At 45.3% G+C, this 25,350-nt stretch overlaps 1 protein-coding gene across 13 annotated transcripts in view; it reads left to right on the top strand.

The window, feature by feature from the left end:
- Window positions 1-25,350, top strand: part of FGFR2 (fibroblast growth factor receptor 2) — a 105,220-nt gene that overhangs the window by 39,216 nt on the left and 40,654 nt on the right. For all 13 annotated transcript variants that reach the window (XM_018041433.1, XM_018041428.1, XM_018041430.1 and 10 more), the window contains one exon: window positions 12,191-12,314. In XM_018041433.1, coding sequence (XP_017896922.1) covers window positions 12,191-12,314 — 124 coding nt within the window. The remainder of the gene's footprint in view (window positions 1-12,190; window positions 12,315-25,350) is intronic.

The raw sequence follows: 25,350 nt of genomic DNA on the forward strand, positions 1-25,350 counted from the left end.
ACTTATTAAGAGAGAACGCTTCCAAGATGACAGAGGCACCAATCTCCCTGTCCTCCATCCTCAAGGATTCTGAAGAGCCCGTTACAGGAGGTGGTGAAATACAGTCTCATCACTCACTGGAGAGGTTGAAATGGACAACGTCTCCCCCAAGATGCCCCTTCAGGCCTTTGTTCATCCATTCAGCAGACATTGATCCAGTGCCCTCTGTGGCAGGCACTGTCCTAGGCTCTGGGCAAAACACAGCCTTTAGCTCATCAGGGGTCCTTGTCCAGCAGGAAAGCAGATAAAACTCTGGCCATCAGGACACAGATATGGGTGAAATTAGAGGAGTGTATTGTCCAGTGGCTGTTCAGTGATGCTGGCTCCTTGAGACACTAAGGTAAAGGAGATCAGGAAAGGATTCTGGGCTAAGCTGGAAGGAAGATTGTCTCAGAAAGAGCGATACAGAATCTCCAGATCAGTTAGCCTGGAAAGGGAGAGCTTTGTGAATTTAGTATGTGAGGAAGACTTAAGGAACTTTACTGTGAAATTCTTTGGTGCATTTGGAACATGAGTGGGTGTATCAGTTACCCATTGCTGCGTAACAAATTACCCTGAGAACTGGTAGCTTTAACAACAACATTTATCCACTCAGAGCTTCCATGGGCCAGGAATCCAGGTGGCTTTGCTGGCCTTCTGTCTCAAGGCTTTTTGCTGCCGCCGCTGCTGCTGCTGCTAAGTCGCTTCAGTTGTGTCTGACTCTGTGCGACCCCATAGACAGCAGCCCACCAGGCTCCCCCGTCCCTGGGATTCTCCAGGCAAGAACACTGGAGTGGGTTGCCATTTCCTTCTCCAATGCATGAAAGTGAAAAGTGAAAGTGAAGTCGCTCAGTCGTGTCTGACTCTTAGTGACCCCATGGACTTCAGCCCCCCAGGCTCCTCCGTCCCTGGGATTTTCCAGGCAAGAGTGCTGGAGTGGGGTGCCATCGCCTTCTCTGCTCAAGGCTTCTTATGGGACTGTAATTATGGTTTCAGTTAAGGCTGGCCTCTTACCTGAAGGATCAACAGGGAAGAATCTGCTTCCAGACTCACTCTCGTGTTGTCAGGGTTTAGTTCCTTGCAGGTTGTTGGACTAGGGCCTCAGTTCCTCACTGGCCATGGGCTGGAGGCCACCCTTAGTTCTTTGCCACGTGGGCCTCTCGGTAGGGCAGCTCACAGCATGGCAGCTGTGAGAACAGACAAGAACAGAGGAGAGCATGAGGAAGACCGAGGTCACAGCCTTTGCAACCTAATTGTGGACGAGCCATTCTACCACTGATGGCTGTTATCTGCATTAAGCAAGTCACCAAGGGAGGTGGTGACTGAGGGCATGAATATCAGAGACGTGAGCATCACGGGACCATTGGAGGAGCCTGTGCAGTGGATCATACAGAGTGTGCAGACAGACGCCACGTCCTTAAGAATCACGTGGGGGCGGATTTCTTGGTGGCAGCAAGGTGGTACCTAGCAGGACTCTCCCTGGTGCACTTCTCACCTGTGTTAACACACCAGCATCACTCTAGGTGACGCACGAGTCCCTGTGTTGCCACTTCTGTGGTCAGGTAGGGCTTCTCTCCACCCAAGGTGCCCTGGAGCCCTTTCCTGGAATACCATCCCCAGTGACTCATCTCCAAAGGGGGTTAGTGTTTTCATCTCCAAGAGTTTATGGCTTTTAACACTGAAAGATGGCTTTCTAGAAGCCAAAAGCCCAGAGGATAATTGGGAAAGCCTCTGAGTGCATTTCTAAGTGCACATGTGGGCAGTTTATGTGTGAAGTGCATCGGCTGGAAGGTGGATACCTTTGAAGCTGTGGAGTGGACACTTGTCTTCCACAACTTGCTCTTTGGGGGAAGCAGTAGCAGAAGGGCCATTTGTCTCTTTGTTCCGTCCTTAGATGGGCACAGTGAGGTTGGAGTTGGCTTTTTTTTTTTTTTTTTAAAGAAATGAACAGACACAGATTTCATTAGGCAGTGCTGGCTGTAAAGAAAGGGTTAACCCACTAAAATTGGGCCCCTGGGCTTGTTCTTGGGCTTCCCAGCTGACACCAGTGGTAAAGACTTCCCCAGCAATGAAGGAGACTCAAGTTCAATCCCTGGGTTGGGAAGATCTCCCGGAGGAGGGCCCAGTCTAGTATTCTTGCTTGGGGTATTCATGGATGAAGGACAGGCTTTGTAACCTGGTGGGCTACAGTACATGGGGTCATAAAGCTTTGGACATGACTTAGTGACTGACCACACACACACACAGGCTTGTTCTTACCACCAGACGTTCTCTGGAAATATAATGGATGCAATTCCAATTATTATTAAAACATTTTTTTTATCCTTTCAAAGCATTTATTGGATTTGTTACCATATAATTTCTGTTCTATGTTCTGGTTTTTTGACTGCATGGCGTGCGGGATCATAGCTCCTCAACCAGGGATCGAACCTTCATCCCCTGCATTGGAAGGCAAAGTCTTAACCACTGGACCACCAGGGAAGTCCCTCAATGATTTATTTAAATATAGCTTAAGTATCAGACAGAGAAGGCAATGGCACCCCAACTCCAGTACTCTTGCCTGGAAAATCCCGTGGTCGGAGGAGCCTAGAGGGCTGCAGTCCGTAGGGTCGTGAAGAGTCGGACACGACTGAGCAACTTCACTTTCACTTTTCACTTTTCACTTTCATGCATTGGAGAAAGAAATGGCAACCCACTCCAGTGTTCTTGCCTGAAGAATCCCAGGGATGGGGGAGCCTGGTGGGCTGCCGTCTATGGGGTCGCACAGAGTCGGACACGACTGAAGCGACTTAGCAGTGTCAGAAAGGTAGTCAAAATCCTGGTGGTTAGCTCATTTCCTTCCTGGGAGTACAAAGGGTCGATGAGCCTCTAGAAATTCCTGGTCTCAAAATAAATAGGACCAACATCATTATTCTGCCTGAGGAGTTTTTTTGCAAGTCTGAATTAGTGATTATAAACACGCTGGAAGACTGAGGGTGCCTGATGAGGAAGCGCTGCTTGATTTTCACCGGGTGCAGTTCGGTTTTGATTATTGATGATAACATCCCGCTAAATGAAGAGCAGCTACGTTCTAAAAGAAAAATGAGGAACCTTTAGCCTCTTCTCGTAGAGGCAGAGGTGACCCAAGTATTTTGGTTGTTTGATGTTGGAGTCATTTCTGGAGTGAAAGAGGAGTGGAATTTGAGTGTATGGGGATGAAAATCTAAAATCTGTTTTGCTTTTCTACAAAAAGGGGGAAGGCAGAGAGTACCACACCTTTGGGCTTCTCTGGTGGCTCAGTGATAAATAATCCATCTGCCAATGCAGGAGACTCAGGTTTGATCCTTGGTCGGGAAGATTCCCTGGAGAAGAAAATGGCAACCTGCTCCAGTATTCTTGCCTGGGAAATCCCATGGACAGAGGAGCCTGCCGGGCTCCAGTCGTTGGGGTCACAAAAGCGTCAGACAAGACTTAGTGATTAAAACACCACCACCACCACCTTTGGAACATGGGGTGCTGGCTGGCTCTGATGAGGGTGTGTTTCTTACCAGGATGGGTTTTCTCTTTGGAGAAAGGGGCTGGGACAATGGGCTTTGACTGACCTCAGAGATTGCCCCATCTATTGCAAGGGTAGTCAGCCTGGGTTCACTAAGGGGTTTTCACACCAGGTGTGGCATTGGTCATTCATTCTAGAAAATACTGGGCACTCTTAGAAATTCCATCAACCTTCATGGGCTTCTGGGACTTGAAAAGACAGAGCTCTCTCATCTCCTGGGAAAATGTAGTTCCCTAAAGCCTAAGCCTTGCTAATGCTATGTTAGACCCATCCCAGGTCTGCGGGCCCCCAGACTGTGAAGTCACTAAATGTTACAGAGGCTGACCTTCCCCTGAGGGCTGCTCCCACTGGTCTGAGCTCCAGACCCGTAGGGCTGAACAGGGCAGAGTAGGGAGCAGGGTCTTGATGGTGGTCTTTCCCTCTGATGTTCTTTTTGTTACCTACATACACTTGTAAAGAATTGTGCCTCTGGGATTTCCCTGGCAGTCCACCGGTTAAGATTTCGCCTTCCAGTGCAGAGGCTGTGGGTTTGAACCCTGGTCTGGAAGGTAATATCTCACATACCTGGTCTAAATGACCTCTCCTCTCATTCTCTATTTAATAAAGAAACAAAGTATCAACTTTTCCAAGACGTCTTTTTCTAGAAAGCGACTTGAAAGAAATCGGCTTGAAACTTTCTGCAAATGCAACTGTGTTATTTCTGTGAATTTTTTTCCCCCTCCTTCATAAATCTCATTCCATAAACCATGGCTGTGCTCCTGGGGCTCAACTGTCTGTCTAGCTCTTTCTACCTGTTGATGGATCGGGTGCTTTGGCCCTGATCTACTGCGGTATGCCTATGTGTCCACTGAAGGGAAAAGGAACACAAAAAACAAAGTAAAATCAGAGAAAATTATGAAACAGGACAGAAAGCTCATTTTAATTAAAATGGCCGGTGAAACTCCTTGGTGTTCTGTGTTTCAGTTTTATTTATCAAAGAACTCATGCTGAGCCATTCTTAGGTGATTAAGAGTCAAATTATTATTTTTCTTAGTATGTGGGCAAAGGCTGGCTGGATGTTATTAATTTATTTATAATGACAAAGCATAACTTGAAGCAAAACCATATCTCCCCGATTGTGCTGATTCCTGGGCTTTTTTTTTAACATCAGTTGAAAAGTTGGCTAAGCTCTGTACTTCATGTCACCCGTCCTTAAGATGGGAAGTTGGCATAGAGAATCTCCCATGTTTGATCCTTTCCAGCCCTAAAACTTGTGATTTAGCAGCATAGCCATGATGTAGCTCAGGCATTTTTCATGTTAAATAACTGCACAAATTTTTTATAAGGAGATTGCTTTTTAAAAAATATGTAATTAATTAATTTGGCTGAGCTGGGTCTTTGTTGTGGCACTTGGGATCTTTGTTGCAGCTTGTGAGATGTAGTTCCCCTGACCAGATATCGAATACCCAACCCCCTGCCTTGGGAGCATGGAGTCTTGGCCACTGGACCACCAGGGAAGTCCCAGGAGATTGCCTTTAAGGCTAGGCATTTATTAGGGCTCTGGACAGTTACCACAATTAAATGTAGAAAAATGACAAGATGGCTGAGATTAATAGGCCATCTCCATTCCTAATTCATTCCTAGGTAATGATTTAGGCATAGAGGAGAAAAACATTTTTGAAAACCATCTTTTGAGCCACCAACTGTATAAGACCCGTGGAGAGACCATGGGATAAATCTCTGCCCCAATATGACCATGGAATTGGCACAAGGGTCGATGGCATTCAAGAGGTTAGAATTTCCATGGAACTACTTGGCAGAGAGAAGCATTGTACAGCATAGACTGTTAGTTTCCAAGTATATTTCAGGTCCAAGAAAAGACAACTAAAAAAAAAAAAATCATTTTCTTATGATCATAACTGGTTGTTTCGATGGATAGATTAGATTTACATTTTCTAGGTTATTAAATGTTATGCTTAACCCAAAGTATGTTTATTTGGAAAAGTCACGACTAATGTGACTTTGTACTATATTTATATACTTTGCTGAGCCTTTTTTTTCAACTAAGATGTTTCTACTTTCATCTCAGATCAGGCCGTCTGTGATGAGAAGCAGGTGTAGTTGGTATCTGCTGGCATGTGTGGTCTGTTCACTTGTGTCTCGACTGTTCTGGGTGCCTCTTGTGTGCATCACACTTTGGCCTAAAGAGGTGAGCTGTTCTGCCCCTTTTACAGATGAGGCTTGTCACATGGCTCCTTGGTGGCAGAGCTGCCATTTGGATCCGGGCAATTTTTTGCTCCAAAGTTCATGCTCTTATTAAACTGCTTTTTTCAAACATGGTTCCATGTTTTGTTTAAAAAAATAAAATAAAAACCACTGTTATGGTAAATGAAAAACAGAGATGGTAATAACTTCCCTTGAGCACATAAATACCAGATGAATCAAGGCGTACTGTTGAGAGCAAAGCTGTGGGTTGGGGGTGCTTGGGGGATGATATGATGCTGTTCTTCCAGTGTCCATGACCTGGGAGATTGTTTTTTTTTTTTTTTTGGGTGCATGTGTGGTAAAAGCATGGCATAAAATTTGTCATTTCTTTTCCAAAACTTTTTCATCCCCTAGAATAGAAACCCTGTATCCATTAAGTATTAATTCCCTGTTCCTCCTTTCCCCAGGCCCTGGTAACTTCTCATCTACTTTCTGTTTCTGAATTCGCCTGTCTAGGTGTCTCATATGAGTGGAATCACAGGAGATTTGTCCTTTTGTGTCTGGTTTATTTCACTTCGTGTGTTCAGGGTTCATCCGTGTTGTAGCGTGAATCATAACTTCATTCTTTTACAAGGACGGCTGGGTAATATTCCATTATATGGATAAGACCACGTTTTGTTTATTCATTCATCTGTTAATGGGCACTTGGGTTGCCTCCACCTTTTGGCTACTGTTGATGCTGCTGCTGTGAACATCAGGGTACTAGTGTCTGTTTGAGCCCTTGCTTTGAATTCCTTTGGTTGCATACCTGGGAATGGAATTGCTGGATCATATGGTGATTCTGTGTTTAGCTTTTTAAGGAGGGCCTTGAAATTTTTGAAGAGTTAAGTTCAAAAGGCAGTGGATACCCCACTGGCAGTCTGTCCCCAGAGCACCTTTCTGGGCATTTTTAGGGAATAGACATCTAAGAGAACAGGCTTGCATTTTATATTCCTTCCTGTCTCCTCCGAAGAGATCCATCGCTTGCGGAGCAGAGGGAAGAGTTTCTGCCACAGGTCCTAGAAGATCAGCGCTCACCCAGCCCTGTTCTCTGGACACCACCTGAAAAGCAAACTTCGTGTTTAAGCATTAAACAGGTGTTTGCTTTCACGTCTGCCCAGTGATAGGCAGCAGTACGTGCCCCAGTGCTTGGCACAGGTAAGCTCAGTTCATATATACACATCCCAGAGAGATGATTTGAAATACCCTAGGAACCAGCTGAAAACGGGAATCTGGCAGGGGATAGTAAGATTTTGTGGGTCCTAATGACAGCTGGCCTGTGTTGAATTACAGTTCATGGGGCACTATATGATGGCCAGAGTTAAAAGGGAGAGCTGTCCTTCTCTATAATTTGAACCCCTTTGAACCCTGATGCTGGTGGAAGGAAGTTGTGGGAATATTTACCATCATATAGACACTGCATTCCTCAACTTGGCACAGAGTTCAACTTTCCGTCCAGCTTCTGGGTGTTTATTCTGCTTGTTATTGAACACCTGGGTATTTAGAAATGTCCAGAGTTTTTTGCAATGTGGAAAGCAAACATCCAGGTGACAGCTGGATCTTTGACCTTTCACCCATGTGTTTTGGTGTCCTACCAACTCGATGGACATTCCCGGTTGTCAGCTACAGGCTAGGGGTTTAACAGGCAATTCGGAGGCTTTAGGTAACAGAGGAATTTTGAAAAGGAAAAAAAAAAACAAACCTGTCTGGGTCACCTTTTGTCTTTGCAATGACAGGGTATGGAATGTTTGTGGGTCTTGTTTTTGGATGGCAAGTCAGAGAGCGTAGGCTGTTCGCTTAGTCAACTTGGTTCAAGTATTGAAATGTTATTTTTAAAAGTCTTTAGTGAACATTAGCTCTGAAACCCCATGCTCTCTCCTTTTGCTCCTTGGCAGATGAAAAATACTGATGAATTCCACAAAGATTTAGCCCCAGGCAGGAATGAAAAGAAGGAATTGTGTTGTACTGGTTGATGCAGGCTTTCGATTCTCCCGGGCTCTTGAGGTCGGTCTGCTAGAGAGCTACACGTGCGGTGGATCTGCCGCAGGGCAGCTCCTCGCCTGGAGTTTTGTTCACATTTTCTGTTGTGTGCATGGGGGATGTATGTTTAAATTTAAAAAGTGAGAATGAGGAAAGTGTAAACACTTTCAATCCCATTGCTTTAATTATATTATATATATGTTATATACTACTGACAATTTAGTATATTTTCTTTCTGATTTTACCTTGTATATAAGTCATGCTTACAGATTCAGGCCTATATGCACCTAGAAGTGTGTGTGTGTGGGGTGTGTGTGTGTCTGTATTTTTTACAAAAGGGAATCATAAATAGACATTTGCATTCAGGCTGCTGCTGCTGCTAAGTCGCTTCAGTTGTGTCCGACTCTGTGCGACCCCATAGACGGCAGCCCACTAGGCTCTCCCGTCCCTGGGATTCTCCAGGCAAGAACACTGGAGTGGATTGCCATTTCCTTCTCCTGTGCATGAAAGTGAAAAGTGAAAGTGAAGTCACTCAGTTGTGCCCAACTTTTAGCAACCCCATGGACTGCAGCCTACCAGGCTCCTCCGTCCCTGGGATTTTCCAGGCTGGAGTACTGGAGTGGGGTGCCATTGCTACTTGTTTTCATTCATCAATAACTATTAGTGATATTTTACCAGCACTGGACAAAAGAATGCTTCATATTTTTTAGTGGCTGTATGCTAGTCTTCTGGAATAAACTACTCATTATGAATGAGTCTGCTCCTCATGGGTTCCAAGTTTTTTTTTCTGTTACAAGCTGTGCTTGAAGCAATGATTTTGTCATGAGCTTTGAAGTAATTCTGCTCTTATTTATGTAGACAAGGTTTCTAGAAGTGGAATTAAGTAGGTCCCCCCCCAAATGTCTGTTTTAATAGGTATGAGTAAATTATTTTACAGAAATATTTTTCTCAACTTTCATTCCTGTTATGAGTCTGTTTCCCTCCACCCTTACCGAGTGCTCAATGACACTGATCTTTCTAATTTTTGTTAATCAACTGGTGAGTAACCGTGTCTCATTATTGTTTTAATTTGCATTTCCCTGCTCCTTAATGAGGTTAACATCTTTTCATATGTTTATTAGATGTTCACATTCCTCTTCTGGGAATGCAAAGATGGTTTATGTGCATTTGGCCTAATTGGCAAAAACGCTGGAGCATTCAAAACCTGGGGAATTGAGAAAAACATATTGAAGATAACATCTTATACATTTTTGTAGTTTCTTTCGGTTTACCCCGATTCTTGGTGTGGAAATGGTGTGTTTCATGGCCTTTTAGCTAAGATCAAGTTTAATCTGGTGGCTTCCCTGGTGGCTCAGTGGTAAAGAATCTGCCTGCCAATGTAGGAGACACAAGAGACGCAGGTTTGATCCCTGGGTTGAGAAGATCCCCTGGAGGAGGAAATGGTAGCCTGCTCCAGTGTTCTTGCCTGAAACATTCCTTGGACAGAGAAGCCTGGTGGGTTGCTGTCCGTGGGGTCGCAAAGAGTCAGACATGACTAAGTGACTGAGGACATTGTTTACAAAACACAGAAACCTTTCTGCCTCTTCCTATTTTTGTACAGTTACTGTTTATAGGCTCTTGGTTTGTCATTAAGCAACTAATAGTTAAGGGTAGGATGTCCTCTACGAAAGTGTCAAATTGTCTCCCTGTTGGTGGTTTCCAAGGGCATCCATTTGGTAAATGCCACAGCTCATAAAATTTGGGATTGGTGGCAAGTCAAGGAATCAAATATTGGAGCCATGGTGTAAGAAAATAAATATTAACAGCATCGTATGGGGTAATATTGATTGAGTACCAAGGTCTCTGGAAGGGCAGAAACACCCTGTTTGGTAAATGTGTTTCTCATTGTGAAAGCATTTTATAAATGTTAACTTATTAACATTATTGTCGTGCATCTCTAGGAAGTGAATATCCATGGGAGAACATGCGTTTGTAGAGGGATCTTACGTGCACTGCCATAGCCCTGACGAAAGATTGCGGCTGACCATATGCCCGGGGGTTAGAAAAAGAAAAAGGCAGTGGCATGCCGAGCTGCATGTGCCAAGATTTAACGTCTGGGCCGAGGCAGACCATGCCCTCTCTGCACAGTTCAGGTTCAGCTCCATTTGGAATCTGCTCTGTGCCAAATCTGGGTCCAGGCACAAGAAAGACATTGACAGTTTGGACGGGGTCCAGAGACAGGCACTAGCCGTGATTAAGGGCTTAGGCCCATGACATTTGAGCGGGGGCTCAAAGAACTGAATATTTACAGCAGGGCTAAACGCTGGATTACGTGGCTTGGTGATGTCAGGGCCTGAGTTACCCTCCACGTGACCAGTTCCTCAGAGGCCAGGCAAGTCCCATTCCTGATATTCCTGAGAGCTGGGGGAGAGGGAGGGTCTCACTGTGGGCTCATCTGGCCTAAGTTAAATCAAGCGCTTTCCATGCTCAGAGCCTGCAGCCGCAGTGGAGTCCCTGAGGCCCAGGATTTCGGTAGAGAATTCTCCTTGCACTGAAAATTTTAGCATCCACATCTTGTCTTCTTTCTGAGCATCCCTTTAATACATGTTTCAGAGAAGGTGCTTATCCCTTCTAAGAGGAGGCATAGCCTCTTGTTCTGGGTCTCCTGAAAGCCTGTGGTCCAGCCAAGGGCAGAAAATGCATCTTCTCCCAACACAGAGAGTGGACTGTCTCCACTGTGACTCTGATGCCTGCAAATTCATTTACTGCCAGACTTCTTGCCTGTGACAGTGAGACCAGCGCCCCATCACCAGCTCTAGGCCCTTAGACTCTGAAACGACCTCTACGGTTGTACAGGGGAAGTTGTCTTCAGGCAGTAGCTGAAACAAAGTGACTGCTCAAAACTCAGTCTTGATGCAGGGTTTGAAGTCTGTTAAGAAGTAGAGTCCAGCGTTCACCCCACGATGCTTCCTAAGGCTGTTGGTGATGACCAGCTATCTTGCTTTTGGACTCGGCATCAGTCACTGCACTCTGCAGTGGTGGCTTGTGCTGAGCTGAAGAGGCTGACATGAAGAGCGTTGTACTACAGCGTGTTCCTCTAATCTCTTACCTCTGTTGGCTCTGCTTTTCGAAGTGGACAGCTGCTCTGCCCTCCTGTTTTGTATAATGGAGTGTTCACGAGATGATTTTCTTTCTTCGCTAATTTAGTTCCTTGAATCACTCATGTGCTTGCAGAGGCTCTGCTGGTATTATCGGTTTTTTATGTGATTAAGGCAGAAAACACTTGCCGCTCTCAGGGAATCAGTTGGAATTCCTGAAACGATAGTTAACATGAGTAGGCCCTGGCTTTTTATTTTTTTTCTTTCCACTTCTTCAGAATGACTTGTCCAAAATGCCGTTAAAGAATGATATGGATTTCGAGAGAACTATTAAAGCTGTGAGCCTGAACGATGCGATCTGCATTTTGTTCTTAATACGGGGGAAAAATCATAGTTGCTCGAAAACCTGAGTCTATTCAAATATTTTAAAAGCAAAATGGGTACATTAGAATCTAGCCTGTTTACATGTTGACAGAACTAGGGTAAGAATCATAGCAACTTATTTTCTCACGTGCTGCTTATCTTTGAAAAGTCTCGAGGATTTTGTAAACAGATGGATACACACCTTAAGTTGCCTAAGGATTTATTGCTCCCCTCTTTGGAATTCTGAGTATATATCTCAGGGACATGTAGCATCTTATTTAGCCACCCCGAGTGATGGGACAGGGAGCAGATCTAAGTTTCTAGCTGAAACTTCTTGATGTCCCAATAGCATCTAAGGGCCACATGGAAAGTGCTGGGAGGCCTTCAAACCAGAAGGCTCCAGGAACAGTAACAGTAGCTACCTCATGGGTTCCTTGGAGGAGTTAAGGTTAAACTTGCTGAGGTTGAAAGGAGTGCTCAGGGAAATATTGGGTTAGCCATCAAGTTCGCTCAGGTTTTCCCGTAACATCTTTCGGAGTGACCTTTTTGGCCAGCCTAGTACCTGGTATCCGGTACGTGTTCACATCCCTGACACTGGCTCTGTGTGGTTCCTTGGTGCCATAAAGTCTAAGGGTTCCCAGTGGATGACCAGTCCGAGGCTCACCTGCCCAGGAACCCTGACACTGGGGTTAGTGTTGCATTCCCTGGCCACTTGGCAGCTTCTGGAGGAACCCTCAAGCCCGTGACATGACCGACCTCCTCCACACCCTCTTGAGTCTGAACATGTCCTTGCCGGCTTGCCAGATGTTCACTGTGATGCTAATCATGGTTTTCCTTTGTCTCCCAGTCTGAGTCCTTATTGTGAGGAAGCTTCAGAATTCAGGTGGTTCTTCTTTACCTTCCTTGTCTCCCTCAACTTCTTTTCAAATCACGAAAGCACAGCACCTGGTATTCTGTGCTAAACGTGTCCAGTAACCGCCTTTCCTCTTTGCAGGTACGAAACCAGCATTGGAGCCTTATTATGGAAAGCGTGGTCCCGTCTGACAAAGGAAATTATACCTGCGTGGTGGAGAACGATTACGGGTCCATCAATCATACGTACCACCTCGACGTTGTTGGTGAGTTTACTTCTCCCTGAGTGCCAGCCATGCGCCATCCTGCTGCAGCTTGACTCATTTGAAGTTGTGAAAGTAATCGTTGTTTCTCCCTGTATTTTCAGGAGAGTTGGTTTGTTTTCATTCTTTCTAAATACAGGCTGTCATCTGAGAAGGATGCTTCTGTCGTTTGACATGTGTTCTGTTTCCTGATTAGCTGAGTTGCATGTGTTTATTGTGGTCCCCTTGGCTCCCAAGCATCCTCTTGTGTGAAGTGGATGTGATGTGAAATGTGCTGATGTTCTGGAAGCTGAGATTTCTCTGGGAAAAAAAAAAAAAGTTAGCATGTGTAGAGAATGGGTCCAGTTAGGCCATGGGGGAACATTGTTTTTGAAAGAAGGTCAACTGTATAATGATGACTGAAGGGTAAAGGAAAAGGTATTATAATGATTGAGCTTATAGCTGGTTGGAGGAAGGTTAACATCAAGGAGCCATTCAGTTCCATCAGAAGAAAGTTGTTAGACACCGCAAGTTCAACATCCATTCCTAGAACCTATTTCTTCGGTGAAAAGAGAACTGTTTTAATGGGCTGATGGAATGCTTTAAATGCTTAGAGAATTAAGCTATTTTTAATGAAATATCTTAAGACCACATAGCTTGTTGTCCTGGAAACTCAAATTTCTTCTCAAGTCTGGTCTATTATGATGGGTTTTGTTATCACTGATGAAGAAAGGGTGTTTTGCTGTGTTGTTAGAGGATTGATAAACTTACACCAAGGACGTGTCTTCTTGTTTTGTGATGATGGGTTGAGGCCTTTTCTTTTGTGGAAGCCGTCTTTTCTTGTTGCCGTCTACCATGACTCTCCACTTGGCCTTGAGTCCTTGCTGTGGGGAACCTAATCAGTTTGCACATCTCCGTATGCCAGGTTGCTCCTGCTAAGGTCTCAGGCTCAAAGCTTACCTTGGTTCAGTTTGCCTTGATGTGACCCTTTGTAACCCCACAAACTCATGCCCACCCACTGTGTGTCCATAAACAAAGGCCTTCCTCCATCATTTCCTGGGCATGAGACCCTAGTATTACTTTACATGTGGGCATTTCTTCTCCTTCAATAAAATATAAACTCCTTGAGGAGAGAGACCCCATAGATAAATATATACATTTTTTAATATTTTGGCCACGCTTTATGTATGGCATGCAAGATCTTAGTTGCCTAATCAGGGATCAGACCCACACCCCCTGCTTTGGCAGTGTGGAGTCTTAACCACTGGACCACCAGGGAAATTCCACCCCCACCCCGCCACCCATAGATATTTGAATTGCCCAAAGAGACATTAAGAAACCTTGCAAAAGTTTGGCTAACCAAATTACATAGATTTGGTTACTTGAAGTTTTAGGTTAATTGAAAATTAAATAGAAAACCATTTTAATTTTCTAGCAGGTTAAATTAAATTCTTAAGAAACCTTGCTTTAAAAAGTATGATATAGTCTTTTTAAAATTTCTGTTTGTGAGTATTCAGTGGAAAAAAAGTAACATTTTATTATTCAGAATCCTTAATGTGAAATTTGAAAGGATTTTGCATTTGGTGAATTCTATAGATACTCATAAAAGTCTGAGTTTTATACTCTCTTTTCTTACAAAGATATTTGTGGAATGTTTCTTAGTGGGAATCACCGTGTACAGGTATTTTACCAAAGAAACACAAAGAGAAGTAACACCCAAATATCAGAAGAAAGTAGTTAGCATTTATCTTGGCACTGATGTACCATAAGTCTGTTGATCAAAGAACATACAACTTGTATTTCACTTTGGGTCTGACTCATCCTGAATTTGACATGCAAGTGTTTCTATTTCAAGAAAGAAAGGTTTGGGGCTAAAAGTTCTAAATACTTAATTTTGAAAATAAGTAATTTATTATGGGAATAAAATCATCGTGCCGTAGCAGTCTTTGGGGATCCTGGCTTTGCAGAGGTCTACAAATTGTTCATTAAAATTGGTTGGGGCCATTCCAGGAATTAGGAGTCATATCTCGGCCACTTCAGCCACGGGGCTCTTGCTTATGTAGTAGGTTTTAGGTTGAGTTGTTATGTAAAACATTCAAAAGCCCCTCACCCCACCTCCCCTTTCAGCTTTCTGGCAGCTCATCTCTGTGAAGCCCTGAAATCTCTCTTAGCATTTAGGGGCTGGATTTGAATTGGGCTGCTGAATAATGGAATTGTGCTGTCTAATGTTAATCCCCTGGCAATCAGTCTTGTTGAAAAGAGCGTATGATTCAGTGGTGTAATGTGGAGAGAGCGTAGAGTGTATGGAGTAATGCAGAGAAAGGCCTGATTATGTCACAAATTTGGGAGCTCGCCCAGCTAAACGTGGGCCAATAATGACACAATGCTGGTTGGGAATATCCATGAAAGCTCAAGCCCAATAATTTTCCAAGCCTTGAACCTTCTTTATAAATAGAAGCCAAAAGTCAGTGGAGTCTAAGACATTTTCAGGAAAGATGGAGGTGTGAAATACTCTCATTTTTGCTCAAAAACCCTAGTAATTGCTCTGAGAAGTGGTAATAAAATAAGAATTGAGTCAGCTGAAGGGTCTCAGGCAGACTTACAGGGCTGGCAGATGAATCGTTCTGAACATCTCGGCAAGTGGAAACAGAAAGGATTCAGGCCCAAAGGCTGAATTTCTGGTGGCCCGCAGGTCCAAGCTTAATATACTGCCGCTTTATAGCAGCCTCTCAGCTACATCTCCGATTCACAGAAGTTCAGAGACTCTTTCCCAGAGAAAGTGAAGTCCTGTCCCAGTGCACGTTCTCTGAGGCTTTATTTTTGTTGCTATGAGACATAGGCTTGCAGTTTAGATATGACGATGCATCAAACTGGGTGAGATCTTTTTATTGAAATTCTTCCTTGGAAAGGCATTCCCATAAGCATTTTCATGTAGAAGCCGTGTAATTTAAGTGACATTCTTGTGTTCTGGAATTAAACAGCAAGCCATTGTTGTGTGTGAGGGAGATGCTTTGGTTTATGGGAGCCCTTTTAAGAACCTCGCTTGATCCTCATTAAAATTGACACCATTACTTTTCAGCCATTTACTTGCAAGGGAAAATTAGTGTGAAGCTCCACATCTCGGTAATTGTGCTGATAATAAAACGGGCTCTCTTTAAAAGACCTGGCTCCGGGAGTTGGCAAGTGTTTGCCATCGTTCATCTGCGAATGAGGCTGAAGTGCTAGGTCCTGTCCGGGGCCCTGCCACCAAGAAAGAAGCTGCAACCTGGGAGAAGTCATTTAATTTTTGGTCCCACCCTTCTTGTGTCTGAGAATGAAGGTGCCAAGACCCACTGATGTTAGATAAACGCAGCCTGGTGTTGTGAGCATAGCGGGTCTGTCTGCCCGCACACTGGGGACCGAGCAACCTGGGACGAGTGACGTAGCTGCTCTGAGCTGCTCAGAGGTGATGCCTGCCTCATCCCTGTGTTGGGCTTTCAGTTTCCTGGGGGCTGCGGTAACACATCATAGCCTGGATGGCTTAGGTACACAAGATACACGCGTGCATGATCCGTCCTGTCCAGTCAGACTCTTTGGGACCCCATGGACTATAGCCCGCCAGGCTCCTCTGTCCATGGGATTCTCCAGGCAAGAATACTGGAGTAGGTTCCCATCTCCTCCTCCAGGGGATCTTCCTGACCCAGAGATCAAGCTCTGATACTTAAATTGTATTTAAATAAATCCTTGAGGGACTTCCCTGGTGGTTCAATGGTTAAGACTTCACCTTCCGATGCAGGGCATGAATATGTGGTCCCTGGTTGGGGAACTAAGATCTCACATGCCTTGCAGCCACAACACCAAAACATAAAACAACAGAAGCCATGTTGTAACAAATTCAATGAATACTTTGAAAGAATAAAAAAAAAGCTTAATAAATAATTGGAACGGCATCCTTTATATTTTCAGGGAATGTTGGGTGGTTAGAATAAGCCTGTGTGTGTGGTCAGTCACTCAGTCGTGTCTGATTCTTTGCAACCCCATCGACTGTAGCCCATCAGGCTCCTCTGTCCATAGGATTCTCTAGGCAAGAACACTGGAGTGGGTCGCCATGCCTTCCTCCAGGGGATCTTCCTGACCCAGGGCTTGAACCTGTGTCTCCTGCATTGGCAGGTGGATTCTTTACCACTGAGCCACCTGGGAAGCCCCCAGATGGCTTAAAACAATAGGAATGTATTCTCTTGTAGATTCTGAAGTCAGGGTGCCCACAGGGTTGGTTCCTTCTGGGGACTCTGAGGATGAGTTCACCCATGTCTCTGTCCCAGCTTCTGGTGGCTGTGGGGGTCCTTGGCTTGTGGACACATCATGCCACTCTGGCTCTGTCTTCCCATGGCCTTCCTTTCTGTGTTTTCTCAAATCGCCTTCTGCCTTTTCTCTTAAGGACGCCAGTCAATGCATTTGGGGCTCATCTTCAATCCATGGTGATCTCCTCTTGAGATCCTTAACTTAATCACAGAGACCTTATTTCCAAATAAGGTCACAGTCACAGATTCCTGGGGTTAAGATGTGGGCTTATCTTTTCTGGGGCCACAGTTCAACCCAGTTTGGTGCTTTGAGAAATTCATTGGCCTAATAGATGAAAACACCCAGTGGGTACCTAGGTGGCTAGCAACAAATACTGCTTTCTTTTTTTGCCAAACCAGAAACTCCTTTGAGAATCAGAAGACATCCTAAATGGCTTTTATTCAATCAATCGGAAGTCTTATTGAACAAACTGGATGGCACATTGGGACCGATGAAACTGGCCAATGGCTGTCAGTCCCTTATCCTGCTGAGGTGTCCACCTTTGGTTAAAGGTGTTGTTGAGGCTGCCCCAGGAATGAGATAGTTGCTTGAACTTGCAGAAGAAGGTTGTAGAGTTTTGAGAGCTTTGAGTTCATCAAATTGGTCTCGTACTTCCACTTCCACCTCTCACCCCATTTTACTGTCGGGGAAATCCCAGTTCCAAGTGGGTAAGTCATTTTGCCAAGATCTCAAAGGAACTCCAGAGCTGGGTCTTCTCAAATCCTAGATTAATGCTGCCTGCACCCTCACTGATGTCTCTGTTTCAGGATTACTGTGGTGTAGACCAGCAGCTGCTGCAGCCAGGCTCGAGAAAGGTGAACCCCATGTTCAGCTCTTTGTTGCCAAAACCCCCAAAAAGTGAGAGAGAGAGGGAGCAAGGGAAGTATTCAGAAGATCAGTTGCTCCTTCTTACTCATAAAGACCCTTTCTTTGGCTTTGATTTATGAGCTTTCTGTCCTTTCGCTGTCCAGTTTTGTATTCCCAGAGACCAGCGGGTAACTTGTGAGCTTTGCACCTGGCCTTGGGTATTTGGCAGGGGGGTTGGTAATGTGTAGCAGTGTTAGTTTCTCAGTCATGTTTGACTCTTTGCAACCCATGGACTGCAGTCCCCCAGGCTTCTCTGTCGGTGGAATTTCTGGGCAAGAATACTGGAGTGGGTTGCCATTCCCTTTTCTAGGGGGTCTTCCAGGTCTCCTGCATTGCAGGCAGATTCTTTGCTATCTGAGCCACCAGGGAAACCCACAGACAGCAGAGGTGGGAACATGTCCTCTGGATTTGCGGAGGCCAGCCGTGCCTCCTGTGAATCGGCTTTCCAGAGATTCGTCCTCCCCGGGCAAGAGCTGTAAGCAGCAGACAGTGTCTTGGTGGACGGTTGGGAGCCATTCTGGGGCCAGGTGTCCCTTCTGGCTGTGAGGGAATCACTCAGTCCCCTTCACCAGGCCCGATGTGCTCGGTGGCAGATCACGATGGAGCTGTCCACCGGCCCTCGGCATCAATCCGCTGTAACTCAGCCTGAAAGCAGGAAGGAACCCATCGCAGTGGTGCCTGTCCCTCAGGTGTGTGTTGCGAAGGAATGAAGTCTGTTACTTTGAACACTGGCTGATAGGCCTGACTAAGGGGCTGGCACCTGGTGTGGAGCGCTTGGCAGCCTGTCCTCATGGGAGAAGTTGTGTCAGTTGTTCATTGCTTGGGGCAGCCCCGTCCTAGGAAGACAAAGGACCCTGTGTGATCCCTGGGCCATAGGAAGGAGACTGGGACAAGTCAGAGCCCCTGAAACCACACTTCTGCAGGGCAGTGGGCGTTTCTTTTGGTGGGGAGAGGGGGCTACTGGAACAAAGTAGGCTTTAAGAAAAAAGAAGAAATGGTGTTGTAGTTTGTTAATTAACTGGCTGGATCAGGCTTCCCTGATAGTTCAGTTGGTAAAGAATCCCCTTGCAATGCAGGAGACCCTGGTTTGATTCCTGGGTCCGGATGATCAGCTGGAGAAGGGATAGGCTACCCGCTGCAGTATTCTGGCCTGGAGAATTCCGTGGTTTATACAGACCATGGGCCCGCAAAGAGTCAGACACGACTGAGTGACTTTCACTTTTTGGCTTACTACTGACGCTCTCAAAATTAGGATCATTCCCAGCCACTTGCTCCTTACGAAAGACCCTTCTGTGTCCTGGCTTCCATCGCGCGGTGGCTCCTGGAGGCTGCTTTTGTATTTCTGTGTGATGAGGCAGCCACGGCACAGGCAGCATGAAACGACGCAGCACTGTGTACTGGAGATTTAAATGCTCCCGACACCTGACTCTCGCCTTCCAGCTTACAGCTCTTGTGCATTTCCCTGGCACTTGCCAGCCCTCGGCTCCGCAGAGCCCCTTGGGGTTCTTAACTTGAAGCATCTTGACCTAGAAGCTTCCTGGCCAGACCTCATTTGATTTTCCATATTCATGATTTTGCTGCCAATGAATTCTTTCCCATTTCTTGTTCTAAGTTTGAGACTTGGTGTTTCTCCTGATGCTGGTTTTGTGTGCCAGCTCAACGTTGTGAAATCTAGCTGGAGGGGGGCAGAAGGCCCCTCTATTGATGGTGGATGAAGATGCCGTGCCAGGGAATAGGTCACAGTGGTGCATTCCTAAGTGGGCCTGTTAACACTGACATGGAATCTTGGAGCTCAAGTGGGGATTGAGTAGGAAGCAAAGTCTCACTGTTTTTGTGGTTTCAGCAGCCAATTTCTCCTCCTCTTCCTAACCTTGCTGTCACAGCAACGCTCAGGGGTCTCCACTCCTTGCTGCGTAGCACTTCTGGAGGTTCTTGTGGGAATTACGTGAGTGAGTGATTCAAATCCTGTTGCCTCCTCTGCTAGCTCTGTGGCCTTGAAAGTCATGGAACTTCTGAACCTCGGTTTTCTCATCTGTAAAATGGGGGTGATGATACGCTTTTCTTATAGCACCATTGGGAAGGTGCAGTAGGTGGGTGGTGCTTTTAAATAATGGGACCCATGTGATTGCTAGTCCTATCATTAGGGGGTCCCACACCTTCTTTCACAGCTCTAAGCTGAGACATGCACACTCAGCCCAGCCCTGGCTAAAGAAGTGATTGGTCCTCTCCTTTCCTTCAGGACAGAGATTTCAAAACTTCCTTCAGTAGCTACTGTTTAACGAGCTTTCTGGTTGCTACAGAATGGGTTTTCATACCTATTTCATAATAGGTATTCCAGGGGTAAAAGCTGGCCAGTGGGTGTTTTTAGCCCCGGATATACTGACCAGCAGAAAGTGCTTCCTGCAGGACTAACACCAAGTCGAGGTGACTCCTTCCAGGCACTGAGAGCAGGTGGTACCCATGGCTGCCAGCTCCTGGGGTTGGAGCAGGCACATGCTGGCCAGGATGGGACATGTTAGAACTTTGCCATATCAGCATATTTGCCATGTTCTCTGCAACCCATCAGTTGCCCTCTGCCCCAGAGTTGAAGAAGGAAGCATTATTGATTGTTTTTTATTCTGGCAGGGGGCCTGGCTGAGAGGTGGCTGGGGAGAGGGCTAATATTTGATCTCCTGTCTGTTCTTTGGCATTGAGTCTATGATGTGGGAAAAGAGGATGTAGACGTGTTAAAGATAAGTGTATGACTTACAGCATTTTGTAAGAGGGTCTCTTTACCATAGCTGGACATGATTCAGGTGGGGGCAGAGGGCAGAGAGAAAGCTTGCTGCTATCGGAGTGTGGGCAAGTAAGCATGGCATGAAGATGTAGATTCATCAGTGGCGGTCAGGGTGCCTAGTAATTGAACTAGGACTCGGCAAGATTTTGATCAGTATGTGCTGAATTGAAATAATAAGAAACAGTTGGAGCTACTTATATTTGAGGGCTTGTGATTCTTAACATTACGTGTGTGCGTGCTTGCATGCCCAGTTGTGTCCGACTCTTTGCGACCCCGTGGACTGTAGCCCACCAGGCTCCTGTGTCCATGAAATTGTCCCGGCAAGAATGCTGAACTGCAAATTCTAATGTAAGGAATCTTCCTAGTTTCTCTCTAAGCTCACACAGCTTCAATTACCGATCACCTTTTTAAACAAAAGACCTCTGTTGGGTTGTATTATGCCTATTCTCATTGAGATGAATGTGGAAATACCAACAAATCCTTCCCCTTTGAAACAATAGCTCTACCAGAATGCATTTATGAATTCCCCCATCCTTAGAGCACCCCGTTGTTGCAAACGGGTCTTGTGTTTGGTTTCTTTTCATAGTCAGAGGAAGAAAGGACCTATCGTAATAAGGTTGTGCTCCCAACTTCAAGAGCAGGTTTGAATTGGAAAGGTGGCATCTTGAGTTACCGACACTGTCTTTCACCATAAGGAGATCAGATGCAGGTGGGAAGTGGAGAAGAAAAGGCTGAAGGGAGGGTGTTAGTGTTTCTGTGGGGAAGTTTTTCTGTTCCTCCTCCTGAGAAGAGAGAGATGTGGCGTTAAGAAGATCATTGCCTTGGTCTGGAGGGAAAGATCATTGCACAGGGGTCATGTCTATTGATTGTATAGTAATGATTAATCCTCTATCTGTGGGGCATCTGGTGCTTGGCCTAGAGGGTGTTTGGGACAGTCGGTTGAACGGAACATGTGCTTTGGCCTCTTGGGGCTGTCAGGTCAGGTCACAGTGCAAACCCCCCCAAACTGCCACAGTGAGGTTATAAAATAGAAATGGAGCTTCCTGGATCTTGACAGAACCCCTTTTTCTTTCTCTCAGAGACTCCCACATAGAGAATTCTCTCAAACAAAGCCTACAGGAATTCTGTCCATCCCAAATCAGTGTGCAAATCACAGGTCAGAAGGTGCCCCAGACATAGTCTCTATCGTCTCCGCATGAAAGTGCTGTTTTTACAGATAAGCATTGGATATTGTTTTGGAGAAATCTTTTTGGAAGTTGTGCTTTACTTAGAAAAGGAATTCCTCACTTTGTTTGGCTCAGTATACATTCTGGACTAAAACTGAAAGATGAAGGATTTAGTCCTTTAAATTTTTACGTTTTGGCCAAACGAAACAAAACCACCTTGAGTGTGAACTATTACTGAGTGATCGGTGGGCAGTGGGCAGGGCTGGCCTGAGGTCTCTCATCTGGCTTGGATGGTGAAAAGAGAAGAATTCAGAGTGGAGCCTTTTGTGATCTGGGTGACTATTTTGAAGCTTCTCTTTAGATGCTGCTGCTTATGAGCAAGGAACTATTTTCTAGAATCACTTTTATTTTCAGGGCCTGAGTTTACCTCTAAAAAAACAAATGAGGTTTTAATGTCAAACTTCTCCTGTGGTTTGTTACCAAAGGGAGGCATTTCTTGTTTGCTCAGATGGGCTGAAAGCTTTTGCTTCTGCCTGAACAGCCCCAGGAGTCAGGCATCTGAGATGAGCATGATAGGTTTTCCTGGACTTCCTCTTGAAATCAGGTTTTTTAATGGTGAAAGTTGATAAAACCATCAACATTATTACTGTGGACATCTTTCCATGTCTGTGCATAGCTTTTTGCTTCAGTCTTTCTAGTGGTCTGTATATTGTCTGCTGTGGACATAATTGATCTAATTGTCCCCTTTTGCTGAGTATTCAGCTTATGTTCATCTTTTGCTTTCCAGTTACTAGAGAGGCTCCATTGACAAACTTTGCTCACATCTGTTTGTTGGCCACCTGAGTTATTATTTTTCTAGGGCCTATTTCTAGACATAGATTCACTGGATCTTTTTGGATACCAACATCTTCATCCTAAACAGCTTCATTCTGAGCACTGCTGTCTTTGGGGACTCCCCCATGGTTTGATTTTTCTTTATTTCTTTTTTTTTTTTAGCTTTTTTGTAAATCATTTGGGGGGAAAAAATCTAAATCAGAGTTCCACCTGTGTAATAAAAAAGTATATTTTGGTCCTGGATTTAAACATTTCGAACATTCTCTTCCCATGAAGGGAAGCCAGCTCTGCAGACAGCAGCTGATAACCTTGTATTCCTGAAAGATGTTGCATGGGCTCTAGCAAGTGGTGGGGTGCTGAGGCTCAGTGATGGAGCTCCCCAGCATGACTGTGCTCAGCTGTGTTTACCCCAGCTCCTCAGGAGGGAGACTGACGTCTGAGTTTTGCATCAGCCTGAAAACTAAGCACAATACAGGCAGGGGACCTTGTGCCTGGTGAGAGGAAAGCCTTCATTTAGTCAACTGGACAAGATAAACATGCTTAACTAATTGAGAAGGCGGCTTTTCCAGGATCCCTGGGACTAGATCTCACCCTGAGATTGCCACCTCTGCCATGTTTCTTTAAAAAAAAAAAATTAAGGTAAAATATACACAGCATAAAGTGTGCCATTTCAGCTGTTTCTGAGGATACAGCGGCATTAAATAGAGTCGTTACTGTACCGCTCTCCATCTTTTTCATCGTCCCAAAGCCTTTTCACAAAAGAAAGGGCATGTTTGAACCTAAAACTGGCATACCTTTGTGGCCGCCAAAGCAGTTTCACATCCAGTTTAACTTTTTGAAGACACAGAGATCAGGGTATCATAAACATTTGGGGTGTAAATAGCACATGGCCCTGCTCCCGTAATTTGCCCGAGAAGACTTAAATTGACACCCAGCTGGTAGAAGCCACTCAACTCGAAGCCAAATAATACCGTCTATGACATTAATTAGGGAAGGCACCATGCCTCCGCCTGCTTTGGGCTTCCCAGTGCATCCAGCCTCGGCCAGCGCTTCACCCTGCGTCTCCACCTCATCGAGCAAGCACAAAGGAATTAGTGGTGTTTTGCTTCTAGCATTTCACATAGCGCAGCCTCCCTAAGTCACCGAGGAACCTCAGTGCTGGGGAGAACATTTTGACTTTTCCCAAACCAGCTTGCTCCCCAGACTTTGCTCTCTCTGCAGAGACACACGTATGTTTTGGAGGAAGTTGGCTCCCCAGGCCACTTCGTCTAGAACCCCCAGAATCAGATATCCAAGCAGGAGGAAGATGAGGCTACATGTAGAATGGAAAAGGAGCAGCAGACTAGTCACCTTCCACCAAGATGCATTTTTCCTTTTTTTTTTTTTTAAAAGTAATTTCTGGTACGTAGCATCCCCCAGTCCTTTCTGGAAGATGACAAGCAAAATCCTGGCTACAGATGCATTGCCTGTTTCGGAGAGAGCAGTACTCCTTCTCATCCTATGTCCTAACCGTCCCTTTTCCTCCAGATTACTTTTTGGTTCTGACCTCCTTTCGTGCCAGTCTCTAGATGCCGGAGGAAGCTTAGGGAAAAGAAAACCCAGAACCTAGTTAGATGTAGCCTGGCTGGTTAGAGGGCATTCAGCAGAGTCTTGACAAGGCGATGAACTCATTCTACTAATTGTAATTCGCGTGAGGTCTTTAGCAGGTTCTTGGGCTCCTCAGACATCAGAGGCTTTTGATCGGCTCTCCTAATAACCAGGCCTCATGCTAACTGGTTTAGTGCGTTTTTGTTGTTGTTGTTGTTGTTGGTGTTGTTTTGGTTTTTTCTTTTTTACGCAACAAAAGCCACCACCGCCTACTCTTGAGAAAAAAAGCGAGGCTAGGCTTTAGGAGCAAGAATTCTCAGTTGTTTTCACATGTCCTCCAAATTGCAGAGTGTTCTTTCCCTATTCAGCCCCTTGGAGTTGCTAAGGAACTGCCATTTCAGAGGAGGGGTAATTCAATTTTGATTTTAATTTAAAGACAGGGCAGGCAGGGTTCTTCACGTTCCTGAAATGAATGGGTGCCCGAGAAGGAGGAGGCTCACTCTTTCCAGATCGGTCCTGGATACGCACCGTGATTGGAATCTCTTGGTGTTTTGTTGCCAGAGAGTGTGGCTTTGAAATGGTTCTTTGTGGCAAGCGCTGCTGAACTTTGTGGAGAAATACTTAGAAGACCAGTGTGTGCTGGGAAACCGGCGACTCCAGGCTTGATTAATTTATAGGCGTAATTTAAGAAGCTGGTTCTCCTCCTGATCCTGGGGATGTGTATTTACGGAGCCCATGGACAAGAGGCCTCTCTGCCCAGTGGACGTTTTTTATGGTCTTTGCTATGTTAGAGCAAAAGTTGTAGATCTCTCACGAGCAAACATGTTATTATGTCCAGAGGAGGGACGGGCACGTTATAAAGTTTCAAATGGTCAATTAACAAAGATTTATTCTTTGTCACTCAGGTATTTTCTCTCTCTCCTTCTCAATAATTACCCCTTGGAATGAAACAGGCTATTTTCTTCCTGCAGCCTTGGTCCCAGCTCCAGAGTAGGATTTGAGAGAGCCTGTCTCAAAATTGAGACTCTTAGCAGCTGGGCCTTCTGCTTTGGTAAAGTCGACTCTTTTGGAGTACTTGACAAAGGGAGAATCCAGGGGGGAGAATGTGTTTTTTAAAGTACTCCAGGCTGTGCTTACTACACGTTTATTTGGTGGAACTTCATTCCAGCGAGGCAGCCAACTGTCCCATCGGCCGCAGCCGCACCCTTTGGACTGCCTTCCATTCTGTCTAAATTTGGAGCTTATGCAGGGACCTCAGGATCTCTACTGTAAGGGTGCTCATCTTCCTTCCGGCCCATGCACTGTACATCAGCAACCTGCTGAACTCAGAATATGTATTTTTAAACATTTCAGTAAAAACACAGATATGAGATGCCTGTTGGCTTTTCTGTACACATATATCGCTCCCCTTATAAAGAGCAAAATCTGGTTTCTATAATATCTGTGCGTTAAACATGCTGCCTAAAAGGAAATCCTTCCTGGTAGAGGAGATATGACTTCTGTGATTACA

Source organism: Capra hircus, chromosome 26 (genome assembly GCF_001704415.2).
Source record: "Capra hircus breed San Clemente chromosome 26, ASM170441v1, whole genome shotgun sequence".
Classification (NCBI taxonomy): Eukaryota; Metazoa; Chordata; class Mammalia; order Artiodactyla; family Bovidae; genus Capra; species Capra hircus.